The sequence below is a fragment of the Castor canadensis genome, chromosome 12 (genome assembly GCF_047511655.1).
Source record: "Castor canadensis chromosome 12, mCasCan1.hap1v2, whole genome shotgun sequence".
Classification (NCBI taxonomy): domain Eukaryota; kingdom Metazoa; phylum Chordata; class Mammalia; order Rodentia; family Castoridae; genus Castor; species Castor canadensis.
The window spans coordinates 24,713,347-24,734,496 of NC_133397.1; the positions used below are offsets into that span (position 1 = coordinate 24,713,347).

The window sequence follows — 21,150 nt, forward strand, 5'->3', positions numbered from 1 at the left end:
TAATATATTCTACTTTTCCAGTTTCAGATCAAGGTGTCATCAACATTCTCAAAGAAAGAAACATGTAATCTGTGATGTTTACAGCACTAAATGTAGATGTGACACCTCAGTCCAAACAGCACTTAAACAGGGACCATATATGGAAATGGACCATATATGGAAATGACAGACATGCAGAAGTAAAGAAAGTAATTGTTGGACTTCATTTCAGAAAAAAATTATTCGACAAATATTTATGGTGTCCCTACTATATGCCAGGGGTATGAAAATGAATGAGGAAAACCCGGCCCCTGCCTTTGAGTGACCCATCATCAAATACGTGAAAAAGGAGTGCCTTTAACTTTCTCTTAAGAAGCCCAGTTTTCTGGATGGGAGAACCTTAAAGTGATCTAGGACTTGAACTTTCAAGATATAGGCTGGAGGCCCACAGAAGGTCCTGAATAATTCACAGGCCTCCAGCTCCAACCTGGAGATTGTATGATAGCCCATTTTATACGGGCAGGGGAAGCCCTGAGACAGTCAGGTATGCTCTCAAAAACAAACAGCTAAATCATTCAAACAGCTCTGGAGAGAGAATGTTCTGTTCTAAAAGGGGGAAATCTGGCCCTTGGGACACGCAGGGAAGTGTAGAGAAGCCTGTGGGTGGAGCAAGGTCACTATGACTCACCGGTGGATGAAGTGGTTTTCCTCTAGATACTGACAGCCACAGGCAATGTCCCGAGCCACGTGCAGAAGGTCCAGCATGACGAGGGAGGAGGCCTGATTCTATGGGAGACAGAAGTGATCCAGTGATGAGGCTCCGAGGGGAGAAGGGAAGATGGGAGAATTCTGGCTATTTAACCAGTGGTCACCACATTGACTTCCCTCTAGAAATCAATTGGAGGCTTTTAAAAAGTCAGATGCCTGGCCCTACCCTAGGCCCAGGAATCCATCTCACTGGGTAGGCACAGCTTTGCACTTTTGAAAGCTTTCCAGGTGAATCCACGGTGCAGTGGGTTGGGGATGCCCAAACCTTAGGAATCCAGCATGGGGTCACGTCCTTTCTCTCTTATTGTATTCTGTACATTCTTCTCTCTGAGCCTACATAAACATTTGAATTCTGTAAATCTATAAACAATGTTTCAAAAATCCTTTATTTAGAGATCTTAATTTGTTTTCTTTGTGGTGCAGGGGATTAAGCCCAGGGCTGTGCTCATGCTAGGCAAGTGCTCTACCAACCACTGAGCCATCTCCCCGGCCTTCAAATATTTTTTAAAAATAATTTTCTTCAAGAAGATCTAGACTTAAAATGGATTAAAAAATGAAGAGCTTTCGGAAAATGCTGGACATTTAAGATCCATCTCAAGCTGTTCTATATGAAGTCTCTTTCATACAAAAGGAAATGTCACCTCACCTAGGGTTGCATCCCCTCTTAGCCTCTTGGACAGCGTGGTTGAGTGCCATGAAGTCTTTTCAGAAGGTAGTATTTCATCTTGTCCTTTCTTTTCATTCCTAAATCCCTGAAGTATGAGTAGCACCTCACCAGGGAGTGTCCTATTCACTTTGTTGTATTGTTCTATGTTTATTTTACCATGCCCCATGTAAACTTTCAGGTCTCTGAGAGAGGAACTTAATCTTTTCCTTCCATGGTATCCAGCACAAAGCTGGCGCGTCTGGGTGCCAGTGTCAGGTGGCTAGTTGGTTGATTACAGCTCTGCACTAGGATTTACCTAGAGGGGTGCACTTCAAATATATGTGCAAAAAAGCACTGATGGGCAATCAAATCAGACCCCCTGCGTTGGGGTCCCCCCCAAAAGTCCCTGTGTTAAAGACTTGTCCCAGAATGGTGGTATTGGGGACCAAGTGGGTCTAGTGGGAGGTCCTTAGGTCATTGGGGGCATGCCCTTGATGGGGATTGTGGGACCCTGGTCTCCAGTCTCTCTCTGTTTCCTGGCTTGAGATGTAAGTAGCTTGTTCTACCACATATTTTAGCCATAATTTGCTGCTCTTGCTGGAAGTCCAAAGTAATGGTGCCGCCTAATCTTGGACTGGAACCTATAGAACCATGAGCCAAAATAATTGTTTTCTCTTAATAAGTGAATTGCCTTAGGTGTTTTGTTGCAGTAATGTGAAACTGACTAACACATCCCTCTAAGACTATGTTGGTTGTTTAAGCCTCAGAGAGGTAGAAAAGCTGGTGACTCTGGGTGATGTGTGCAAACCAAAGGAGGACCTGGTCCTGGCTGTGGTAGGGCCTTGAGGAAAATTGTCTTCCCTCTAGTCTCTGTGTCTGAGCCTCCATCACTCACAGTTCCAGGACCCAGCTGTCTCACATGGTCTGGGGCCTGAGCACTGCAGGGACTACTTCTTGCCTGGCTTCAGCTCAGGGACCAGGGTTTTCAGGGCTCACTGTTCTACTAAGCAGTCTGCGTAGCAGCAACCATGGTGTGGGTGTGGGTTTGTGGTATGTACATGTGTGTGTGTGTGTGTGTGTATGCACTTGTGTGCACACACATGTAGCACCTCAGTGCACTGGTATTTAGGTCAATATTCTACTGTTATAGGTGAAAAAACAGGAATGGTTTGTTTGGTGTTGTAGCTTCTGAGGAGCTACTCCAAAAAGATAATATATACTAAAAAAAGACACAATAATATTGATACTCTGTCCCCTTCCCATTTTTTTTTGTGGTAATGGGTGGGGATTGAACCCAGGGTCTCATGCACGCTAGCTACCACTGCTTTTCACCCCAAAGCCCCTCCCTTTTTACTAGTTAGAGATGAAGAATGACAGGACGTGGGGAAGGAACTCATCCACCAGTAAAAAATGAAATTGGGGTATATTTTATAATCAATGCATACAGAGATGAACAGGGAAGATGAAAGAAAAAAAAGCAAAGAGTGCAGACAGGGAATGTAAAATACAAAAGGCAGCAAAAATTTTTAGAAAAAGTGATGAGAAGTTCGTGCTCTTGGGCCCTTATCATTCCTGCTTCCTGAAGTGGACTGACTTTCCTTGGCACTGGAGACCCATTCATGTATTTGGAGCCAGCATTGGTATTGTTGAAGCCAAATTAAAGATTAAAACATAAGCATAGTCCAAATCAGAGGTTCTCACCTGCAGACAGTGGACCTGCAGGAAATTACCTGTACACAGCATCTTCTACTGAGCCATTACCTATAAATATTACCATACTCCAAATAGATACAGACACTACTTGGCCAATGGCCTACACCTTTAATAAAGAAATTACTGACTTCTGAATGGCTTTTGTCACTGTTGGCTGAATCAATGGATACTGAAAGACAGCTGTTACCTGTACCTGGCATACAGCAAGCTCTCAAGAGCTTGCTGAATAAATGTTGGTTCTGAGAAATTTTTGACATTAAAAAGGGGCCTTCATTCTTGAAGAGGTGGAGTCCTGAGGCCAAGCAATGTTTTCATCAGTACTCATAAATTTTGTTTCCATGGCAGACCTGGTTGATCTGAGCATCCATCCTGTCCATTGTGATTTTGCCTCTGTTCCATCACTTCATGTCAGTATACCTGTTACCTGAATGAACTCGGAGCCCCTGATGCCATCTCTAAGGTCCTCAGATCCTGATCTAAGGTCTGTGGAACTACAGCGTCTCAGTGCTGGCAGGGAGTGAGGACAGAGCCCTGTCTATCTACACTCCAGTCTGTTGTCTACACATAGAGACCATCAGGCAATCCCTGAATCTCTGAGTGATTCAAGCAAATGAATCCTGGAGGACTCAGGCCAGTGAGCTCCAGAAGCTGGAGGCACAGCTCTACACACTGTCTCTCCAGTACACGTTTCTTCACCCCGAGTTCCTTGGGCTCCTTCCTGCTTCATTCTGTAGTGGACTCACTGGTCTTGGCCTCCTCTGTCCACCAGAAATTGTGCTCCTTTTTTACAGTCAGGCTAATGCTTATCTTTCTAAGCTGCATTTTGTGACCTTGTGTATCATGGGGGAAACTGAACAATACCCCTGAACCCCAGCATATTTGCTGCTAAGAACATTAGATTAGCACAGGTCACCTTGGAGCACAGGACTTCAACATGTGAAGCTGCCCTAATGTGCCAGGACCTGAAGAAAGACAGGTCACCTGGGATGGGTGGGGGTGGGAGATGGCCAGCAAGATGGTTGGGGTGCTACCTGGGTATAGTTCATGGGGACTTGGGTGTATAAACAAGGAAAGCCACACAAAGGAAAAATGGGACCAAGGGTTATAAGAGCAGGTTTGGGAGGTGGGACCCTAATCTGAGAAGTGGCTCTCCCAAGGGCAGGCAACTTTCTTGTAGGCATCCCTCAGGGAAGGGCCTGCTATTAGAGCTCAGAATGAGGCAGCAGGCCTAACCCTCCTGAGGGTGGCACTGTTTGGGTGGGAGACAGTGGGAGGCATCAAGGATATGCCTTTCCTGGACTGTTTGTTTTCTGGGACAATAGTTAATTGTCTTTCATCTTCAAAACAGAGGTCACCTTTGCCTGCAGGAGACAGAGAAGCCCTGCTCCTCACTCCTACCTCAAACTTCTTGGACTTGCTAAGTGATTGGTTCCCAGACTCGCCTTGCAAAGAGCTCCCGCTCCTTTGTATTCACAGTACTTCCTTCCTTCAGCCTCATGAATGTCCCATGGGTACACCAGGGCTATGCCTCCTCCCAAAGTGTGATCCTTGAGTTCCCCCACATGACCTCTGCCAGGATACAAGAGCCAGAGGCTCTGCCTGACTTGGGTGGGTTGTGGTAGCAAGCCAGAGAACTGATGCTTAGACTCTGGCAGAGATGTTTCTAGGGCTGGCAGTATTGGCTGTCACCTTGGCTCTCATGGCTTCCCAGAGAGGAACAGTATGGGAGGCTGGAGAGGACACTGGACCAGGAATCAAAAGTCCTGAGTTCTAGTTCCAGCTTTTCTGCTCCCTGTGTAGCTTTGGCAAGTCAATAGCCTCTCTGGGCCACAGTTCTCTCATCTGTAAAGTAGGGGGAGATCTGCACTGTCTACTTCACAGGGTGGTGTTGGGAATTGTGAAAGCTGTGAGGACAATAATGCCGATGAGGATTATTGTGAGAAGAGGTCAGTTTTTCTCTCCTCCTTCCTCCTGCTGGGTCTTTTCAAAGGGTCTTTTCTTAGGTGCCAATATGGGACAACCAGGGGCTTGTAGAAACAGTAGAAGGCTCCTAAGGTAGAGGTATTTTAAACTGAACCTGATTGAAGTGAAGATTAGAACAGCCATCACATTCCAGGGATTCTGCCACCACTCTGAGTCCCTGTGAGCAGTGCGCTCAGTTCTTGGTTTTCTGTCGCAGAGTGGCTGCCAGGCTCTGCTTCCTGGGGTGCAGAGGATGGTCACTGTTCATGCCATACAAGTCTTCCTTTTGTGGTTCCAAGGAAGCTCAGATTCTAACTGGGGTCTGCTCTGCTCCAGTTCCTAGTGACCAGGGCCTCCTGGAGGCCCTGCAGAGACAGGCACTGGACTCTGGGTGGCTGGACTACTGGGCTTTGTAATTTCAAACCATGTCTGATATGCTCCAGCCTGCCACATGGTGTCTGATGGCCATGCAGTGTATGGATCTTGGGTTTCCTGTGTCCACCCTAGACCTCTTTACTCCCCCAAACTCTCCCCTTATCCATAATACTATAGGTGCATATGGCACCTTCCTAAATATTCCAGCACTTTCTTTTTCATAGAAAATGACAAAATCAGGATGTTGAGAAAGAAGATCAGTGGGTTCAGAATGAGCTGATGGAGAGTGAGTAACATGGCTGGTATGAAAATTCCCCTCTGAGTGTGTCTTGAATTTGATGTTCCAGAGTCACCAGGACATAAACAGGGAGTCAGGCTATGGAATACATTGTGCAAGCCTTGCTCAGGCTTCTTGGGGCTGGGTTCAGCTATTATCCAACCTGTCCTGGCTATTCCTAATGTCCAAGCCCCAGAGTAGACTCCTGGGATCTTGTGGAATCCACTGCTTCCCCGACTGCCCCCCTGTCCCCTGCTCCTTTCCTGGCACAGCCACTGAAGCAAGCACTGGCTCTCACTCACCGGGCGAGGGCGTGTCTCCCGCAGGAAGGACTTAAGGTCTCCGCCTGCCATGAGCTCCAGCAGGATGAATCGGGGCAATGCCTGCAGACTCACGCCAATGCAGCGCACAATATTCTGGTGGTTGAATTTGCTGCAGGGGAGAAGGGGCAAGCGAATTTAATTGAGCTGATAACCTTAAGCAGGAGAAGCAGGATGCAAAGTCATGCTTTCAGCAGCCACATTGGGTAGGTGAGTAGATAAGGGGTCCCTGCTGAGCCCCAGGTGACCTTCCTGTTCAGCAGAGGGGAAGGCAGGGCAGGCCCCACAGGAGTTCAGTTTGCAGGCGAGAATTTGGTTGGGGTGGGAGGACATTGAGTGGACTGAGGCTAATGAAGCATGTGTGTTGGACAGGTGAGCATCTTTTTCAGATATCAGTGAATTAATTCATGCTTGAGCTCTCTGAGGAAGGCCTCAGGCAAAAGTGGAAGGCTTAGGCTCCGGAGAAGGGCTGCATGGGTTGCCAGGTCACAGTGTGTGAAAGAGCCAGGAGGAGGGGGTGGCCTCACTGGTCCCTGCAGTCTCCTATAGATGCCTCACAGGGAAGACTGGGTTGGGATAAGAGACCTGGAGACTTAGGTTTTCTTGTCATATCAGGATACACAGGGCAGTGGGGCTAGAAAATTCCACGTATGTATATACCACCCACACCCGCCCACACACACCCACACCCACACACACCCACACCCACACACCCACACACACACCCACACCCACACCCACACACACCCCCACCCCCACACCCACCCCCCCACCCCCCCACACACACACCCACACCCCCCCACACACACCCACACCCACACCCACACACCCACACACACAGGAGGGTCACCAAGTAGTGATACTGAATGGTTTGGCTCTCCTTGCATGTAATCTCACACTTTCTAAGTTTTATTAAACAATCATATATCCTATTTTGAGAGAAGGTGCTATCCTCTGTGTCCTCCTGGTCTTCAGAGCTCACAAACATCGCTCACACTGCTCTGGCTTTGTTCCCCTAACACTTCCTCCAAGGGATCATCCTGGGTCACCCTCATTGATCAGGATGTTTGTGGGGGCATCCTACTGCAAGAGGGGGCCATAAGCCACCTCCATATCTCAAGTTCAAATATCCTCCTCCTTGTGTGCTGTCACAGCAGATGCCCCCCGCCTCCCCCCAGAGCCTCCATCACTGAGATTTCCAGAACTACAGGAGGAAGTGCAGGCTGGCCAAGACCTGCTAGTGTGGATGCAAGGTGGGGCAGCCTTCCATCACATTAGGGTTATATTTCCTTTATGCTCAGTCTATGATCTGGGCCCAGAAAAGGGTAGGGAACTCCAGAAGAGTTGCTTTCAGTGAGCTTCTATCTTCTGCTGTCAAAAACTAGCATGCTCTATTTCTGAGGAAGAAGTGAGGAAACAAGGAGCAATGGGTGACAGCAAGAGGCTTGCTGTACCCTTGTTCCTTCCTATTATTGCTTATACTCTCTCTACAACAAAGTTAGAAATAAGGGCAAAATAGTTTCTGCTGGGTATTGAGAGGGTCGGGGGGAGAGGGAGGGGGCGGAGTGGGTGGTAAGGGAGGGGGTGGGGGCAGGGGGGAGAAATGAACCAAGCCTTGTATGCACATATGAATAATAAAAGAAAAATGAAAAAAAAAGAGGCTTGCTGTAGACAGAATAATTAATATCAATCAATTTATTAGTCCACCCAGATATGTTCTAAGACAACCATCTGGGGTTGCTCCATTTTAGGGAGTCTTCTCTTGGGGAGGGAGGATATGCTGGGGACAATAGCATTTCTCTTAGAGATGTCGATCTCTTAAAAACATCTCTATGTTCTTCTCAGGAGTGGGGAAACAGACTGGGGGCTCTCTGTGGCTTTACCTGATGATCAGGGCTTCCATGAGGAAATCCAGCTCGTCCTGTTCTGAACACACCTCTGGCAGCGTCTGGGCACAGAAGGGAGGGTAGGAAGGAGGAGGTGGCTGTGAGCTGAGAGTTGCAGCCTGTAGAGACCTCAGGCCAAGGCCAGGCTCACACAGGAGCTGCCTCTTACCTTTACTGCCACTTGTAGGGGGCTTGGATCGTTGGGCATTCCAGACACCTGGCCTTCATACACCTCCCCAAAGGCGCCATGGCCCAGACCCCTGTGCCAAGGACAAAGCAAGATGAGGCAAAGTTAAGTAGTCCACATTAAAGAGACAGCCGGGGCCCCTGAGTCCAAGGGTCACATTTAGAGGACATACACAAGACAAAGACTGAGGAATTACACCTTTAACTTGGTTTTGTTATGCCATCCTGGGTCTCCATTTCTTTATCTGAAATCTGATAAGAGGTTCTACTATAGTTTGAATGTGTCCTCCAAGGTCCATGTGCTAAAAATCCCAGTTGTGAGGTATTAAGAGGGTAGAAATGGAACCCAATTTCCTGCTTAGAGGTGGAGCCTTTGGGAGGTGATTAGGATTAGATAAGGTTATTAAGGTGGAGCTCACATGACTGACAGAGAGAGAGAGAGAGAGAGAGAGAGAGAGAGAGAGAGAAGATGTACACACACATTCATGCTCCTTGTCTTTCACCAGGTGATGCCCTGTACTGTTTCTCTACCAGCAAGAAGGCCATTCCCAGCTGTGGCCCCCAGACTCTGCACCTCCAGAACTGTAAGCCAAACAAACTTGTTTCCTTTATAACTCAGTCAATCTGTGCTATTGTGTTACTGGAAACCAGGGATTCATTCAATGAAGTTAGTGACTCTTAAGATACCCACTAGGGACACAAAGTTGAATAAGACATAGTCCTTGCCTGGAAGAGGCTCATGCTCCTGGGGACAGTGACAGATCACTATCAAATACTTGCTGTGGAGTGTTGTGAATGACAGAGGAATGCACAGGGAACTCCAGATGTTCAGAGGTGGGGCATTCAGAGGAGTGGGAGGGGCCAGGAACTATAGGAGACTGGTGTCTGAATAGATTTTGAGGAGAGTCCTGCTTCTTCCCATCAAATCCTCCTCTCACTGCATAAACCCCATAGGGTTTATTCTTATATAGGATGTTAAAATAAACCAGCACCTTCACATGGCTCTGAACATTAAGCCTTGTCCCACTGGGAGGCTGGGGTGCCCTAGGGTTGGCTCTGCTGATCCTGTGTGGCTAGAGGAATCCATGATGCTATGAAGACATCCAGCCCCCCCACCCCCTTGCTGCCATCCTGGGCACTTACCGAATTAGGGTGATGTTTTTCCGTGGCACTTCCTTCAAGTCACTGATGGAGGATGTCTTGCCGGCAAAGCAGTAGTTGGGATTGTAATCAGTCATGATGGTGGAGGTACGCAGCTTGCTCAACTTGTACTCGGGGCTCTGCAACTCCATTTGCATGGCTTGCAGCTCCTGGTGCTTTCGGCGGTACACTGTAGACAGACAGAAGTCTGCTGCAATGGGGTCTGGACCAGGTGGCCTGGCCCTGGAAGTCCAGTACAGGCCACCTCCTCCAAGAAGCCTCCCTACATCTCCATCTCTTTCCTTGAATTCAAAACCTTTCCATCACACTTACTAACAAAATGATTATACAAGTAAAAGTGTCCCGTTAACCAGTGGGACATGGCAGCCTTGGTGCAAACCCAGCATGGACGGGGTCCTGGACAGTTGTGCTTCCCATAGCAAGAAAACAGTCACACTGTCTTGGGCACACAGTCAACGGGTGCCCAAAGATCTGTGCTCTGTCTAATGTCACCTCTTACTTAGAAAATGAGTTCTCTGGACAGTATTTCCTGCCCCACATAATGGCGCTTGTCACAATGAAACAAATTCACCAACACAAAATGCTTTTGAAAACCCCTACAGCGCTTTGGCACATGAGTGGCTGTTATTGCCATCACAACTTCATGCCAGTACGCTCTAAGAGGCACTCCAGGGAGACAGGGGAAATGCAGGTGCAGAGGGTGGGTTCTGCAGGCCCGGACAAGTGCTGCCCATGCCACCTGCTAAGTGCTAAGTCCCTTCCTCTGCCAACCGTGAGCACAGGATTTCTTTTTCTTTTCTTTTTTGCTAGAGGGGGAGTGGAAGTCCTAAGAGGAGACAGTAACTGAGGAAGAGAAGGAAAGTGGAGGGTTGGGAAGGTGGTAGGCTGCCACCGGGAGTGAGCCAAATGACAGAAGAATGAACGAGGAGCAGACAGGTAGAAGTTAGGGTTGTCCTTGCTCCCCAGCTTCTCCATCTCCTGCCCCTTCTGCAGGAACCCCCCAGAGTCTGATCACAGGAGTTAATGATCCTAAATGTGCAAATTGCCAGGCAATGAGTGTTAGCTGTTATTATTCTGTCCCTTTGAAGGACGCCACCATATGGGGACGCAACGCACACTACCATCTCCCTGTTCCTCCATAGATTCCCTTGTTCTTGGGGGCTGGCCTGCCCATGCTCCCAGAAGCCCATTATTCTGCCTATCTTCCTGTCCCTTCCCATCTGTCTTCGGCATCTTACTGCCAGCAGTAAGCTGGACCATGGTTCATGGCTGGACCATGCTGAGACTCTGTGACCTCATACCAGCTCACATTGGCTCACAGGCCAGATAGAATTAAGCTCAGAAGCCAGCTTTTCATTCTTTCTACTTGAAGGGAGGGGACCTGGCTAGTGGGGCTTGAATGTTACACAGGAAGTGAACCCAACCAAGACTGGGCCCACGAAGTACATGAGAGCAGGGAGTGAAGTCAGGGGTGCAGGGAAAGCCTTGCCATTGTCTTTGCCACTGAAGAGTGAGTGTCCCTGTCCCTTTAAGCTCCCAGGAGGCCACTTTGGGGCTGAGGACAAGCATCAGGGCTTCCTCTAAGGAAACCCCAAGTGCTCTGGTGGGTGGAGGGTTGGGAGTTTCTGTTTTGGCTTGGTCTGGGATGCTTTAGTTGCTACCCACCCAGCTCCAGGGATTATTAGGACAGAATGACACCTTGGCATCCACGGCACAGCCTGAGACACTATTCATCTCTGCCAGATATACCTGCCTGCCTCCTTAGGAGGCCCCAGAGCTCTACCATACTCACCAATCATGATGCCGGAGAATGCCAGGACAAGGGCAGCCACCAGGGCAGAGGTCACAACGGAGAGGATCAGCGAGAGTGGCAGGTGGGGCTCTGGGGTGGGTGACACTGGAAAACAGGTCCGGACAGGGCACTGACAATTGTGCTTATTCTACTGAGTTGGTCCTACATAAGAAATATCCTCCCTAGCCAGGACATAAGCCACTTGCTGCTTTCCATCCCTGGAGACCTTGTCACACCTCCCTTTTCAAGGGACTGTGGGCACATACTAGGCTTATCCTGATCTTACAGGCTCCCAACAGTAGCTTTTGGGTGGAGGGAAAATTCAATGGGAATGATTATCAGTCCTGAGTATTGATCCAAAGCATTAACTGCACAAGTATAGGATGAGGAGGGAAGAAGAAACAGAAGTGAACATAGAAGAGACTTGGGGACCTTAGGTGACTCCACACTCAGTAGGATCCAGCAGTAGAGAGCTCCCCCAGTGATACCTTGGGTACCAGGATCAGGCTGGCCAGACCACACCAGCAGGGGAGGACCGGGATGCTTATAAAAGTAAACCAGAGTTGTCCTGGAACTATGGAAACCAGTTGCTCCAGCCCTGGCTTCCTCCCCCTCCCCCTTGCTGTTCCTTACCAATGCAGGAGACACCATCCTCTGCCAGCACTGTCCCATGGTCACAGAAGCAAATAATCTTGTGGCTCTCAGGGTCCATGTGACATTCGTCTACTTCACAGTGACTGCAGTTTAGGTAATGCTTGATATTTACTTCCCCGTGGCCTTCCATCACTGATGATAAGGAGGGAGGGTCACTCTTTGGTTGAACTTGAAGACTGCCCTGTACCCCCATTCTCTGCCTTTGAGCTTTGTTGCCAGCTGTTCACTAGGGGTTGTCTGATCCCTGTTCTAGGCCACTAGATGCACATCTCAGTGTAGGGAAGTCTCCCCATGCATCTGGTGAGCAGAGCTCAGACTGAGGATGTTCCATGTTTGTGTGTAGGTGGGAGAATCCACATGAAGGATCCTTAGGATGGCTGACTCAGGGATGCCAGCTATTGTTGCTGCATTTTCTAGCACCAGACTGTCTGCTTTCATGTCCATGAGAAACCACACATCCTGCCTTCAGAACACATGATGAGATGAGAGCCACAGGAAGACTTGTCTACAAGGGACTTTTCATGCCTTGGGATCCTGGACACATCAGTAACTGAAGTTTTAGCTTGGTGGGAAAACTGGCTAAAGTTTGGCACAGGGGGTACCTTTTAAAGCAGGAGTGTACAGGACACCCAGTGGACTGATGAAGGAAACCCCATCTTCCCCATCCATTTCGGGGTCATTACTTGAGGCTGCATTGCCACCTGAGGCAAACCAGAGAAGAGTTGGACACAGAGGTGGGCGCCCAGATCTTAACACGCATGCGCATTAGCAGGGCATGCAGCTCTGGCCGGAGTCGGGGGTCTCGGGAGATGTAGGGGCAGGGGATTTGGGGAGGGAAGGGAGGATCAGGGCACAGAGGCTGTACTTGGGACTTGGCTCAGTAGATGTTGGGTAAGTGGGCCATTTTCCCCTCTAGATTGGGGTCAGTTCTTTGGGGAAGGGTCTCTATTATTCTGCTGAGACCCCGAAGCAATCAGTGTAAGAGTTCAAAATAGTTCTAGTCTCTTTAGGTTAAAATACACTCCTGGGGCCTCTTCCAGGGCTAGCCTGGACAGCAGCACTGAGGAGGTTGCTCTCCAGTGCCATTGGGTCAGGTTTGGGGAGTGGGGAGATGCGCCCCTGTGCCTTCAGGCTCCTGTCCCTCCTTTCAGCTGGGGTTGGGTTCTCTTGGGGCTCCCCCCTGGGTTCCTCCCACCACACAGGGATCAGAAAAGAAGAGCACATGGTTAACACAAGCACCTTACACACAGCGTCAAAGCAACACAGACACAAACGGCACAGTGCATGCAATGTGTCCTAATCTGGGGGGGAGAAGGAGGGGAAGGAAGATCCATCATCCCACAGCTCCCCATTCAGAAGACTCTTCTGAAGGCAGCTAGGGTCAAAGGCAGGCTGCTTTTGGAGGGCTGGGCTGGGCTGGGCTGGAGGATAGTGCTCTGGCAGCTGGCAGGCTGGGCAGGGAAGGGAGAGCAAGGAGCCAGTGAAACTGTAACCAAGTCCTTTATGGAACTGGCTTGGCCAGGCTACCCAGAGGGAGGCGTGGCACTGGGGGAGTCTGGACTCCAGAGTGGGTCCTTGCTGTGGCTGACTCAGATGACAGTCTGAGAAGCCAAAGCCTTTGTTTCTTTGGCTTCAGGGAAGATCAAGGATCACTTGGGATCTTGATGCTGTCACTAAGGAAGCCTTGAGGCAGGATGCTGGCTCAGGAGCCAACACCCTGCCTCTGGCCGGCCTAGCCAGGCCAAGGGATGCGTGCAGTCACATCACAGTCCACACTGGGGAGGAGAGGGGAGAAGGGTGAGCTGGGTGGGGACAGGAGGTGACAGGGAGGGGAGGTACCTAGGACTAAGAGGGGGGAGGGAGTGACACCTTGAACACGAATCATCTTTACCTATATATCCTCCGCCTCCTCCACCTGAGGAGCACCCCCCTCCACCCCCTCCGAAACCCCCTCTTGTCTCCCACCCCCACTTCTTCATGGCCTGGGGGCAGGAATGTCCTCCGGCAGCACCCTCCAGCAAAGATTTTCCGGCCCAGAGTAAGGAAGTGTTATCATTCCAGCCGCCTCCACCACCTGCAAGAAAGATGAAACACTTCCCTGAGGCTGGCGAGTTGGAAGGAGGACAAAGTGTGCTTTGAGGGAGCCCTCATCTGCTCCAGTTCCTGGGGCTATCTTCGGGGGAAGACCTGTTTGGCTTAGCATGCTTGTGTAGAGTGCACCTTGTGCCTGCTTCCTTAGGGATTTGGGGACAGGTAGCATGACACTAACTCCTTCTTGCATGGCTGCCAGTCTCTGAAGTGCTTCACCTTCATTTCATTAACTGCTTCCTATCCTCATAAGAGGTAGGGCCCCTGTCTTTGCAGCCAATTGTCAAGGGCCTTCAGAGGTCATTGCACTAGAGTTTCTTGCAGGAATCCTGGAACAGGCACCAGATAGCCTCATGGGCTTCCTTGTTTGATGGCTGTGAAACCCAGGCCATGGACCTCCCCACTCTGAGCCTCAGTTTCTTCACCTGTAGCTTGAAGATAATAAGAACCACCTCATGATATTAATGTTAAAGAGAGAGTGAGCATGTGTCCTCTACAAAGGATTGTTGAATTTGAGAGGTGAAGGTGTGCAGGTGGCCTCACGATGCTTTGGCTGCTAGAAAGAGGGAGCTGGGTTTAAAATGTGAAACCAGCTTGGATCTTTAACAGGGCAAATAGAGCTGGGCAGAGGCCCTTGGGCTGATGTGGTGCTTCATCAGCTTTGTGAACTGCAGGGTTAGGATGTTGAGCTTGGCATTCAGGGCTGGCCGTCAAGCCTCAGGTCTGCAAGGCGGCATCCTGGGCTCCAGGATGCCCTACCTCCCTTGATATTGGCACCAAGAGCCAGAGCTCCCAGCATCTCAGAGGTCAGTGACTAACATACCTTCAGGGGCGTGACCCCTGAAGGGGATCTGTATGAAGCCCACACAGTCTCTGGGAGATTTCTGGGGGAGGGTGGGGCTTTACCTGCGGCTCCGGAATTGCCGTTCAGCCCTAGAACAGAGGAGTTATTCTCCAGTCTCTCTGGGTGGAATGTGTCTGTCTTGGCTCCATAGGCCCTGCCGCCACCGCCGGCTGCAATGATTAGGGGCACTGGCACTCCATCCTTCATCTGGCCAGGGAAGACATTCAGAGATGGAGACACTGAGCTAAGCATCCTCGAGGGAGACCCTGAACACTGGTTTAAGTTTGACTCTTTGTGAGGTTACCTGTCTGTCTGAGGTGGTTTGTTGGCCTGAAACTCATATGGCAGTAACCCCCATCAGCGCCTGTATCAGTTGGAGTTCAACCAGAGAAACTACTAGGGTAGCTGGGCATGGTAGCTTATGCCTGTTATCCCAGCTTCTCAGGACGGAGATTGGGAGGATCATAGTTTGAAGCCAGCCCAGGCAAAAAGTTAGCAAGACCCCCATCTCGATAAACAAGCCAGGTATGGCGGCATGTGCCCGTCATTCCAGCTACACAGGAGGTAAAGGTAGGAGGTGCTAGATCTTATCTGAAAAATAACTAAAGCAAAAAGGGCTGGGGGCATGGCTAAAGTGGTGGGTACCTGCCTAGCAAGCAGGAGGCCCTGAGTTCAAACCCGGATACCAAAAAACAAACATGAAAAACCTACTAGGGTATATATGTGTATATATCTATTAACAGATTGTAAATGGAGCTGGAATGGACCTTGGAGGCTGCTTACATCAGCCTCTTTCCTGAAGCTCTTCCGAGGTCTGATTGCTGGTGACTAGAAGCAAGCTGCCTGCATTCTCCTTTCTCGCCACTATAAGGCATTACTGGCTCTGACCCCCACAAGTTCAGGATTAAGCTCTCAGCATCACTGTGCTTAAGGAAGCACCTAGCAAGAGGCCTTTGCTAGTTTCTGGCCTGGCCGCAATGATGTCAGAAAAGTCCACCTGGGACAGACATCTGGAGGGTGACCATCTGAACTCTGTGGCAGAGGCCTGGTGTGGTGAAACTGGGCTGCCCTTTGTTGAGCAGACCACATGTCCCTCTGGGCCTCAGCTTCTGGCTTCTCATCTTTAACTGCGGCTGAGCATTGGAGGGGTTTCTCTCGCAGCTGTCCTGAGACTATAACACCACGATGCACAGACCTCACAGCATCGAGAATCTGGCTGAGCAGACCTTGAGCTCACCTTAAACACATAGGTGGCTCCACCCCCACCACCTCCTCCTCCTGCCCACTCGTGCACACTTCTGTTCACGCGGATTTCTTCTTCTATCACGTTGTTCTCTCCAACGCAGACTTTCTGGATTAATTGGTTTGTCTATAGAAATAAAAAGCACATTGAGTTTGCACCCAGGCCAGGGTTTGCTACTTCCCAGCAAACAGACCTTATGTGTCTAAAGATAGCATCTAACAAACTCTCACATAGCTTCTGGTCGAGTTGAGGAGACAAAAAACACACACAAATAACTGTCACATTGGGCACTATTAGGGTCACAAGGAAAGCTTGGATATAAGATGCCATGACAAGTGGGACCAGTTAGGATCCTGTGGACTCAAGAAGGAAAAAAAAAAGCCCTAGGTGGTGAGATAGGCTGGAGGGAAGGTGAACTGGGGTAAGTGGAGGGATTGAGTTGGATAGTCAGATCATTGCAGGAGGCCTTGGAGACAATCAGAGAGCCATACTTTGTCTCTAGGCAGTGAGATTTTTGGAGAAATTACAGCTCTGAAGCATAAAGGAAAGAATAAACAAACAAACAAACAAAAATCAAAAACCAGAAAAAAAAATCAACCAACTAATCAAACAAATAAACTAACAAATAAGAAACAACAGAGGAAGTACATACTCAGATTTTATTCCCAGCTCATCTTTAGGAAAGTCATTTCTCCATTTTGGACATCTCATTCCTCCTATATAATGTCCCATTTTGTGTCTCTAGAAATCCCTGGCACATCCCTAAATAAAGCTCTGTCTGCTATGTAGAAGAGGGAGTAGATCTTGGAATCAGACATTCTGTCTGATGTAGAATGACAATCTCTCCGATGATGATGATAAACAGGTGGGAACAATGACATCACAGGTTGTTAGGACATGTGGTCACACAAGTTAGGGATGGGTAGGTGGCTGCTGTTACTATTTTATTAGATTCACTTTTGGGCCCCACAGCCTCCTGGTAGGATCTCAGGGATCTAGGACTCCCTTGGACTGTGCTAGAAATTTCTGTAATACAGAATTAAAAAATCCTGGAATAAACAGGGCAGTGCCTTATAGTCACACCTGCCTGTCAGCCCACACAGCTCAAATGAATTGTCTAAATAAACATCAGCCTGACCTCAGAAGAAAATGACTTCTTTCACTTAATGGGAAGAAAAGCCAATAAAACATCAGATTTCCACTAAATGCTGTGTAACCAGCCAGTGGACACAGCAATTCATCTTGTGCCACTCCTTATGCTAAAGCATTTAGGAGTGCCAGCAATGGGTACTAGAGAAATTTCCAGATAAGCAGCCGAGATGCAATTTGTTTTATGGTATTTTGGATTTAATGATGAAAATAATTTGATATTTTTTAAAGAGCGGATTTAGTGTGGATGGAAGGCTCAGAATTGTTCTTGTGGTGAGTAACATTTCTTTTATGTACCTGCAGCGCTGTGTAGCCTGGTGGGTAGACTACTGGGATGGTGGCCTGGGGCAGGTGTGGGTGGCAAGGGGTATGCCCTGGGGCAGGGGGAGAGGATGTGTGCTGTCAGTTGGACAAAGAATTTTTTTTTCTTTTGAGACAGGGTTTTGTGTTGTAGCCTGGATTGGCCCTGAATGCAGGATCCTCCTGTCTTAGCCTTCCTAGTGCTGGGATTCTAGGTGTGTACCACCATACCCAGCCAGGCTGGATTTTTAATGGCTCTTGCCAGAGTTTTGCTGGGCCATGTTGGGTGAGCACTTCACATCCTCAACTTGCCTCCATCTGTAAAATGAAGAGCTTCCCAGTCTGAACCATTCAGACTGCTGAACCAGTCTAAGAAGACCCTCGCTCCCCAGACCTTGCCCTGGAGAATCTGGAGGCTGCTGGGATGGGGTGAGGACAGTGGGTGACCTTTCAAGTAACTCAAGCAGGACCCCATGCCCATCACCCATGGCCCCTGCTCCAGTCATCTGTTTTAAATCAGGTGTGGGGAAGGAGGAAGGATGGTCTGTTCTCAGCTGCAGCTCACGGACCCAGTAGCAGCATCTTCAGGAGCTGAAGTACTTCTTTACCTGACTCCAGGACTCCACACCCTCTGGAGCCCCCTACCACCTCTCCTACTCTGCTGAAGATTCCGCTTCTTTTTTTCTGACCTCCAGAATGTCAGGGATCCCCATGGCTTATCCTTAGTCCTCTATCTGTACCACACACTAGGCCATCTCAGCTTATCTCAACTTTATGCTGATTTCTCCCTAATTTCTATCTCCCCACTGGACCTCTCTCCTGACCTGGCCATTGCCTGTCTCCTGTTGTTCACTTGTTGTCTCCACCTGACTGTCTAGCAGACCTCTACAACCAGCATGTCTGACCTTGACCTCCTGATCTGGCCCCAACTTGCTCCTTGACTGCTCCCTCCTTCCAGTGGCTCAGACACAGTTCTTAGAGTTGCTGTTGATTCTTTTTTTCTTTCTCTCAATTCCTCTCTGATCAGGTAAGAAATCCATTTGGATTTCGCATTCAAAATATGCCCAGAATTCAACCACTTTTCACCACCTCCACTCTTACCATCCTGGTCTCAACCACCATCATCCCTTGCCCAAATTAATGCAATAGCTCTTGAATTCATTGCTCTGACACTTCCCTTGTGTCTGTGTGGTCTCTGTCACAACACAGAGTGAACCTTTCGATGCATGTTTCATATTATCATATTATATCACTGTGTATCTCAATACATTTCTATGGCTTGGACATGTCCTTACAGTGGCCCGGTCCAGCCCATTACCTTGGACCTCATCTCTTATTTTCCTTTCCTTTTGCTCCCTCCATTCCATCCTGTAGGTGTGCTTCCCATCTCAGGGACTTGGCCTTTGCCAAGATAATCCACCCTTACCCCTGCTTGAATGTAAGCTCCCTATGAGCAAAGATCTCTGTCTTGTTCATTGATATAGCCCAAGTTCCTATACTAGTGACTGGCACACAGTAGATACTCAATGCATATTTGTTGAATAAGTTTGAATGAACTGAGAGCTGCCTGGCACCTGGGCTGGCCCTCCATGCCGGGTGGGAGATGGTAATGACAGGATTTCACATTTAACAAGGAGACATTTGGAAATGTCTAGGGGCATTTTGGGGGTCATTTCTGGGGGCACTAATGGCATCAAGTGGATAGAGGAGAAGGAAGCTGCTAAACAGCTTATGATGTTACAGGACAACCGCCCCAAAGTACCTCTGTTTAAAATGTCTGATTTAGACCCATGCCACCAAGGTGAGGTCTGGAAAGACCTGGAGGAGCAGAGGCTGGGTGAGGGTGTATGTGGTGTGTGTGTGTGTGTGTGTGTGTGTGTTTGTGTAAGTAAGGGGGCAGTTTCCAGCAGCTGCAGCCAACTCCATGCATAGGCTCTCAGGGCTGGTCTGACACACAGGAAGAAACTTTCATAGATGTACAGTCAAACCAGCAAAGCTGCCAAATTTTGCAGTTGAATTCTTGGAGTTCACTCATTCTCTTGCAATCATCTCTAGACATCATTTTCCCAGTGAGAACTGAAGATTGAATTAGTGCCTGAAGATGTTCTTTTCCCCTCTTCTAAAGAGAGGTGGATGTGTGAAGAGACAGGGAAGATAGGTTACTTTCTCTACCTGCTCACATGCTTTGTTATTCCTGGCCCTACCACCAGAGGAGGCTGTCCTCTGTCTTTGGCTGAGAATGGCCTCCTGCCTGCTTGGGAACTCTCCCTGTGTACCCGCAATTTTAGAGCTAGTAGGTTGATTAATAAAAATGATAAAGCACAGAAACCCAAAGGAACAAGTAGATTACAATTGAATTAAAAAAATAAAGGACATGATCTTGTGAAAAGACATAACTGATTACAATCCAATCAAGTAAAAGTCCCTTGCAGAAGTCAATGCACTCTTTCTGCTTAGATGAAAGAATTACATTAGCGCTCAATAAATTCCTGTGAAAATTACAGCAGCCTGTAATTTAATGACTTAATATATTATAACAGGTTGGAAAGTCCTGATTATAGTTGCTAAATAAAAGTTTGAGTGCAGACATTTCTTAGGCAGGAGGTTGTGCTTGTCAAGCTTGGTCCTGTCTTACAACCCTATGAGGGGATGGGCCGGGGGAGGAGAGCTAGGGTATACTCTTGCTTGCTATCTCCAGGTTCCCAGCCTAGAGCCTGGCTCTTAGGAGCCCGAGTTTATTTTGTGGAATTGAACTTCTTTCTTGGTGACCCCTGTTCCCTAATCTGTCCTCCCAGATTTCTGGCACAGTTCCCAAAGAAGGCCCTGTTCTTCCCCCCTACCCCAGGCTCCCTGGCCTGGCCCCCTACCCATGCTAAGCTGTGTTTCAGGTGAGGCTGCAGTTTGATCCAACCAAGACAATGTGTCCTGTAGGGTGCTGAGTTCCTGCCAGCACAGTCAGCACAGTCAGAGTCCTACCACCCCGAACACTGTGGGCAAGAGGCAAACAACTGGGGTGCTGGGATTTGCATGGCTCCTACTTAATTAGTCCTCATCAGTCCATTCTCCTGGCCAGTTTAACCCACTCTGGGCTTTCTTGGCTCCTGCTGTTGGAGTTCACCCTCTCTGTCAGCTTGACACCCTGGTGAGGTCAGAAACACAATGGCAGGCCATCTCTGGGATGGCAGAGGCTTAGCCAGCATTGTACTGAAAGTGGAAATGGGAAAAAGACCATAGGAACCGAGGCCCAAGCAAGTGCAGGGAATACCAAACACAGGAGCCCAGAGACCTGTGCCACTTTGTGAGTGACTTCTGGCAAGTCCCTTTACATGTGGCCTCCATTTCCTTCCTCCTCCTTCCTCCTTCTCTCCCTCCCTCCCTTCCTTCTTTCTTTCTTTCCTTCCTTTTTCTTTCTTTCTCTCTCTTCCCTTCCTCCCTCCCTCTTTCCTTCCTTCCCTTTCTTTCTCTCTCCCTTCCTCCTTTCTTTTTTCTTTCTCTTTCCCCCTCCCTCCTCCTTTCTTTCTCCTTCCTTCCTTTCTCTCCCTCCTTCCTTCATTTTTTCTTTCTCTCATTTCTTTTCTCTCTCCTTCCTCCCCCTTTCTTTCCTTCCTTTCCTTTCTCCTCTTTTCTTTTTTCTTTCTCTCTCCCTCATCCTTTCTTTCTCTTTCCTTCCTTCCTTTCCCTCTTTCCTTCCTCCCGCCCTCCCTTCCTTCCTTCCTTTCTTCCATTCTTCCTTTCTTCTCTTCCTCCCTCCTTTCTTTTCTTTCCTTCTCTTTTGTTTTCTTTTATTCTCTCTTCTCCCTCCCTCCC

At 48.8% G+C, this 21,150-nt stretch overlaps 1 protein-coding gene across 1 annotated transcript in view; it reads right to left on the bottom strand.

Annotated features, from left to right (window-relative positions):
- Positions 1–21,150, bottom strand: part of Alk (ALK receptor tyrosine kinase) — a 689,643-nt gene that overhangs the window by 16,616 nt on the left and 651,877 nt on the right. The window contains exons 14-24 of the mRNA XM_074049423.1: positions 15,889–16,020; positions 14,714–14,858; positions 13,611–13,793; positions 12,322–12,420; positions 11,699–11,851; positions 11,066–11,170; positions 9,256–9,442; positions 8,096–8,186; positions 7,924–7,988; positions 6,023–6,152; positions 668–765 (exon numbers count right to left, since the gene is read on the bottom strand). Of these exons, the coding sequence (XP_073905524.1) occupies positions 668–765; positions 6,023–6,152; positions 7,924–7,988; positions 8,096–8,186; positions 9,256–9,442; positions 11,066–11,170; positions 11,699–11,851; positions 12,322–12,420; positions 13,611–13,793; positions 14,714–14,858; positions 15,889–16,020 (1,388 nt within the window). The remainder of the gene's footprint in view (positions 1–667; positions 766–6,022; positions 6,153–7,923; positions 7,989–8,095; positions 8,187–9,255; positions 9,443–11,065; positions 11,171–11,698; positions 11,852–12,321; positions 12,421–13,610; positions 13,794–14,713; positions 14,859–15,888; positions 16,021–21,150) is intronic.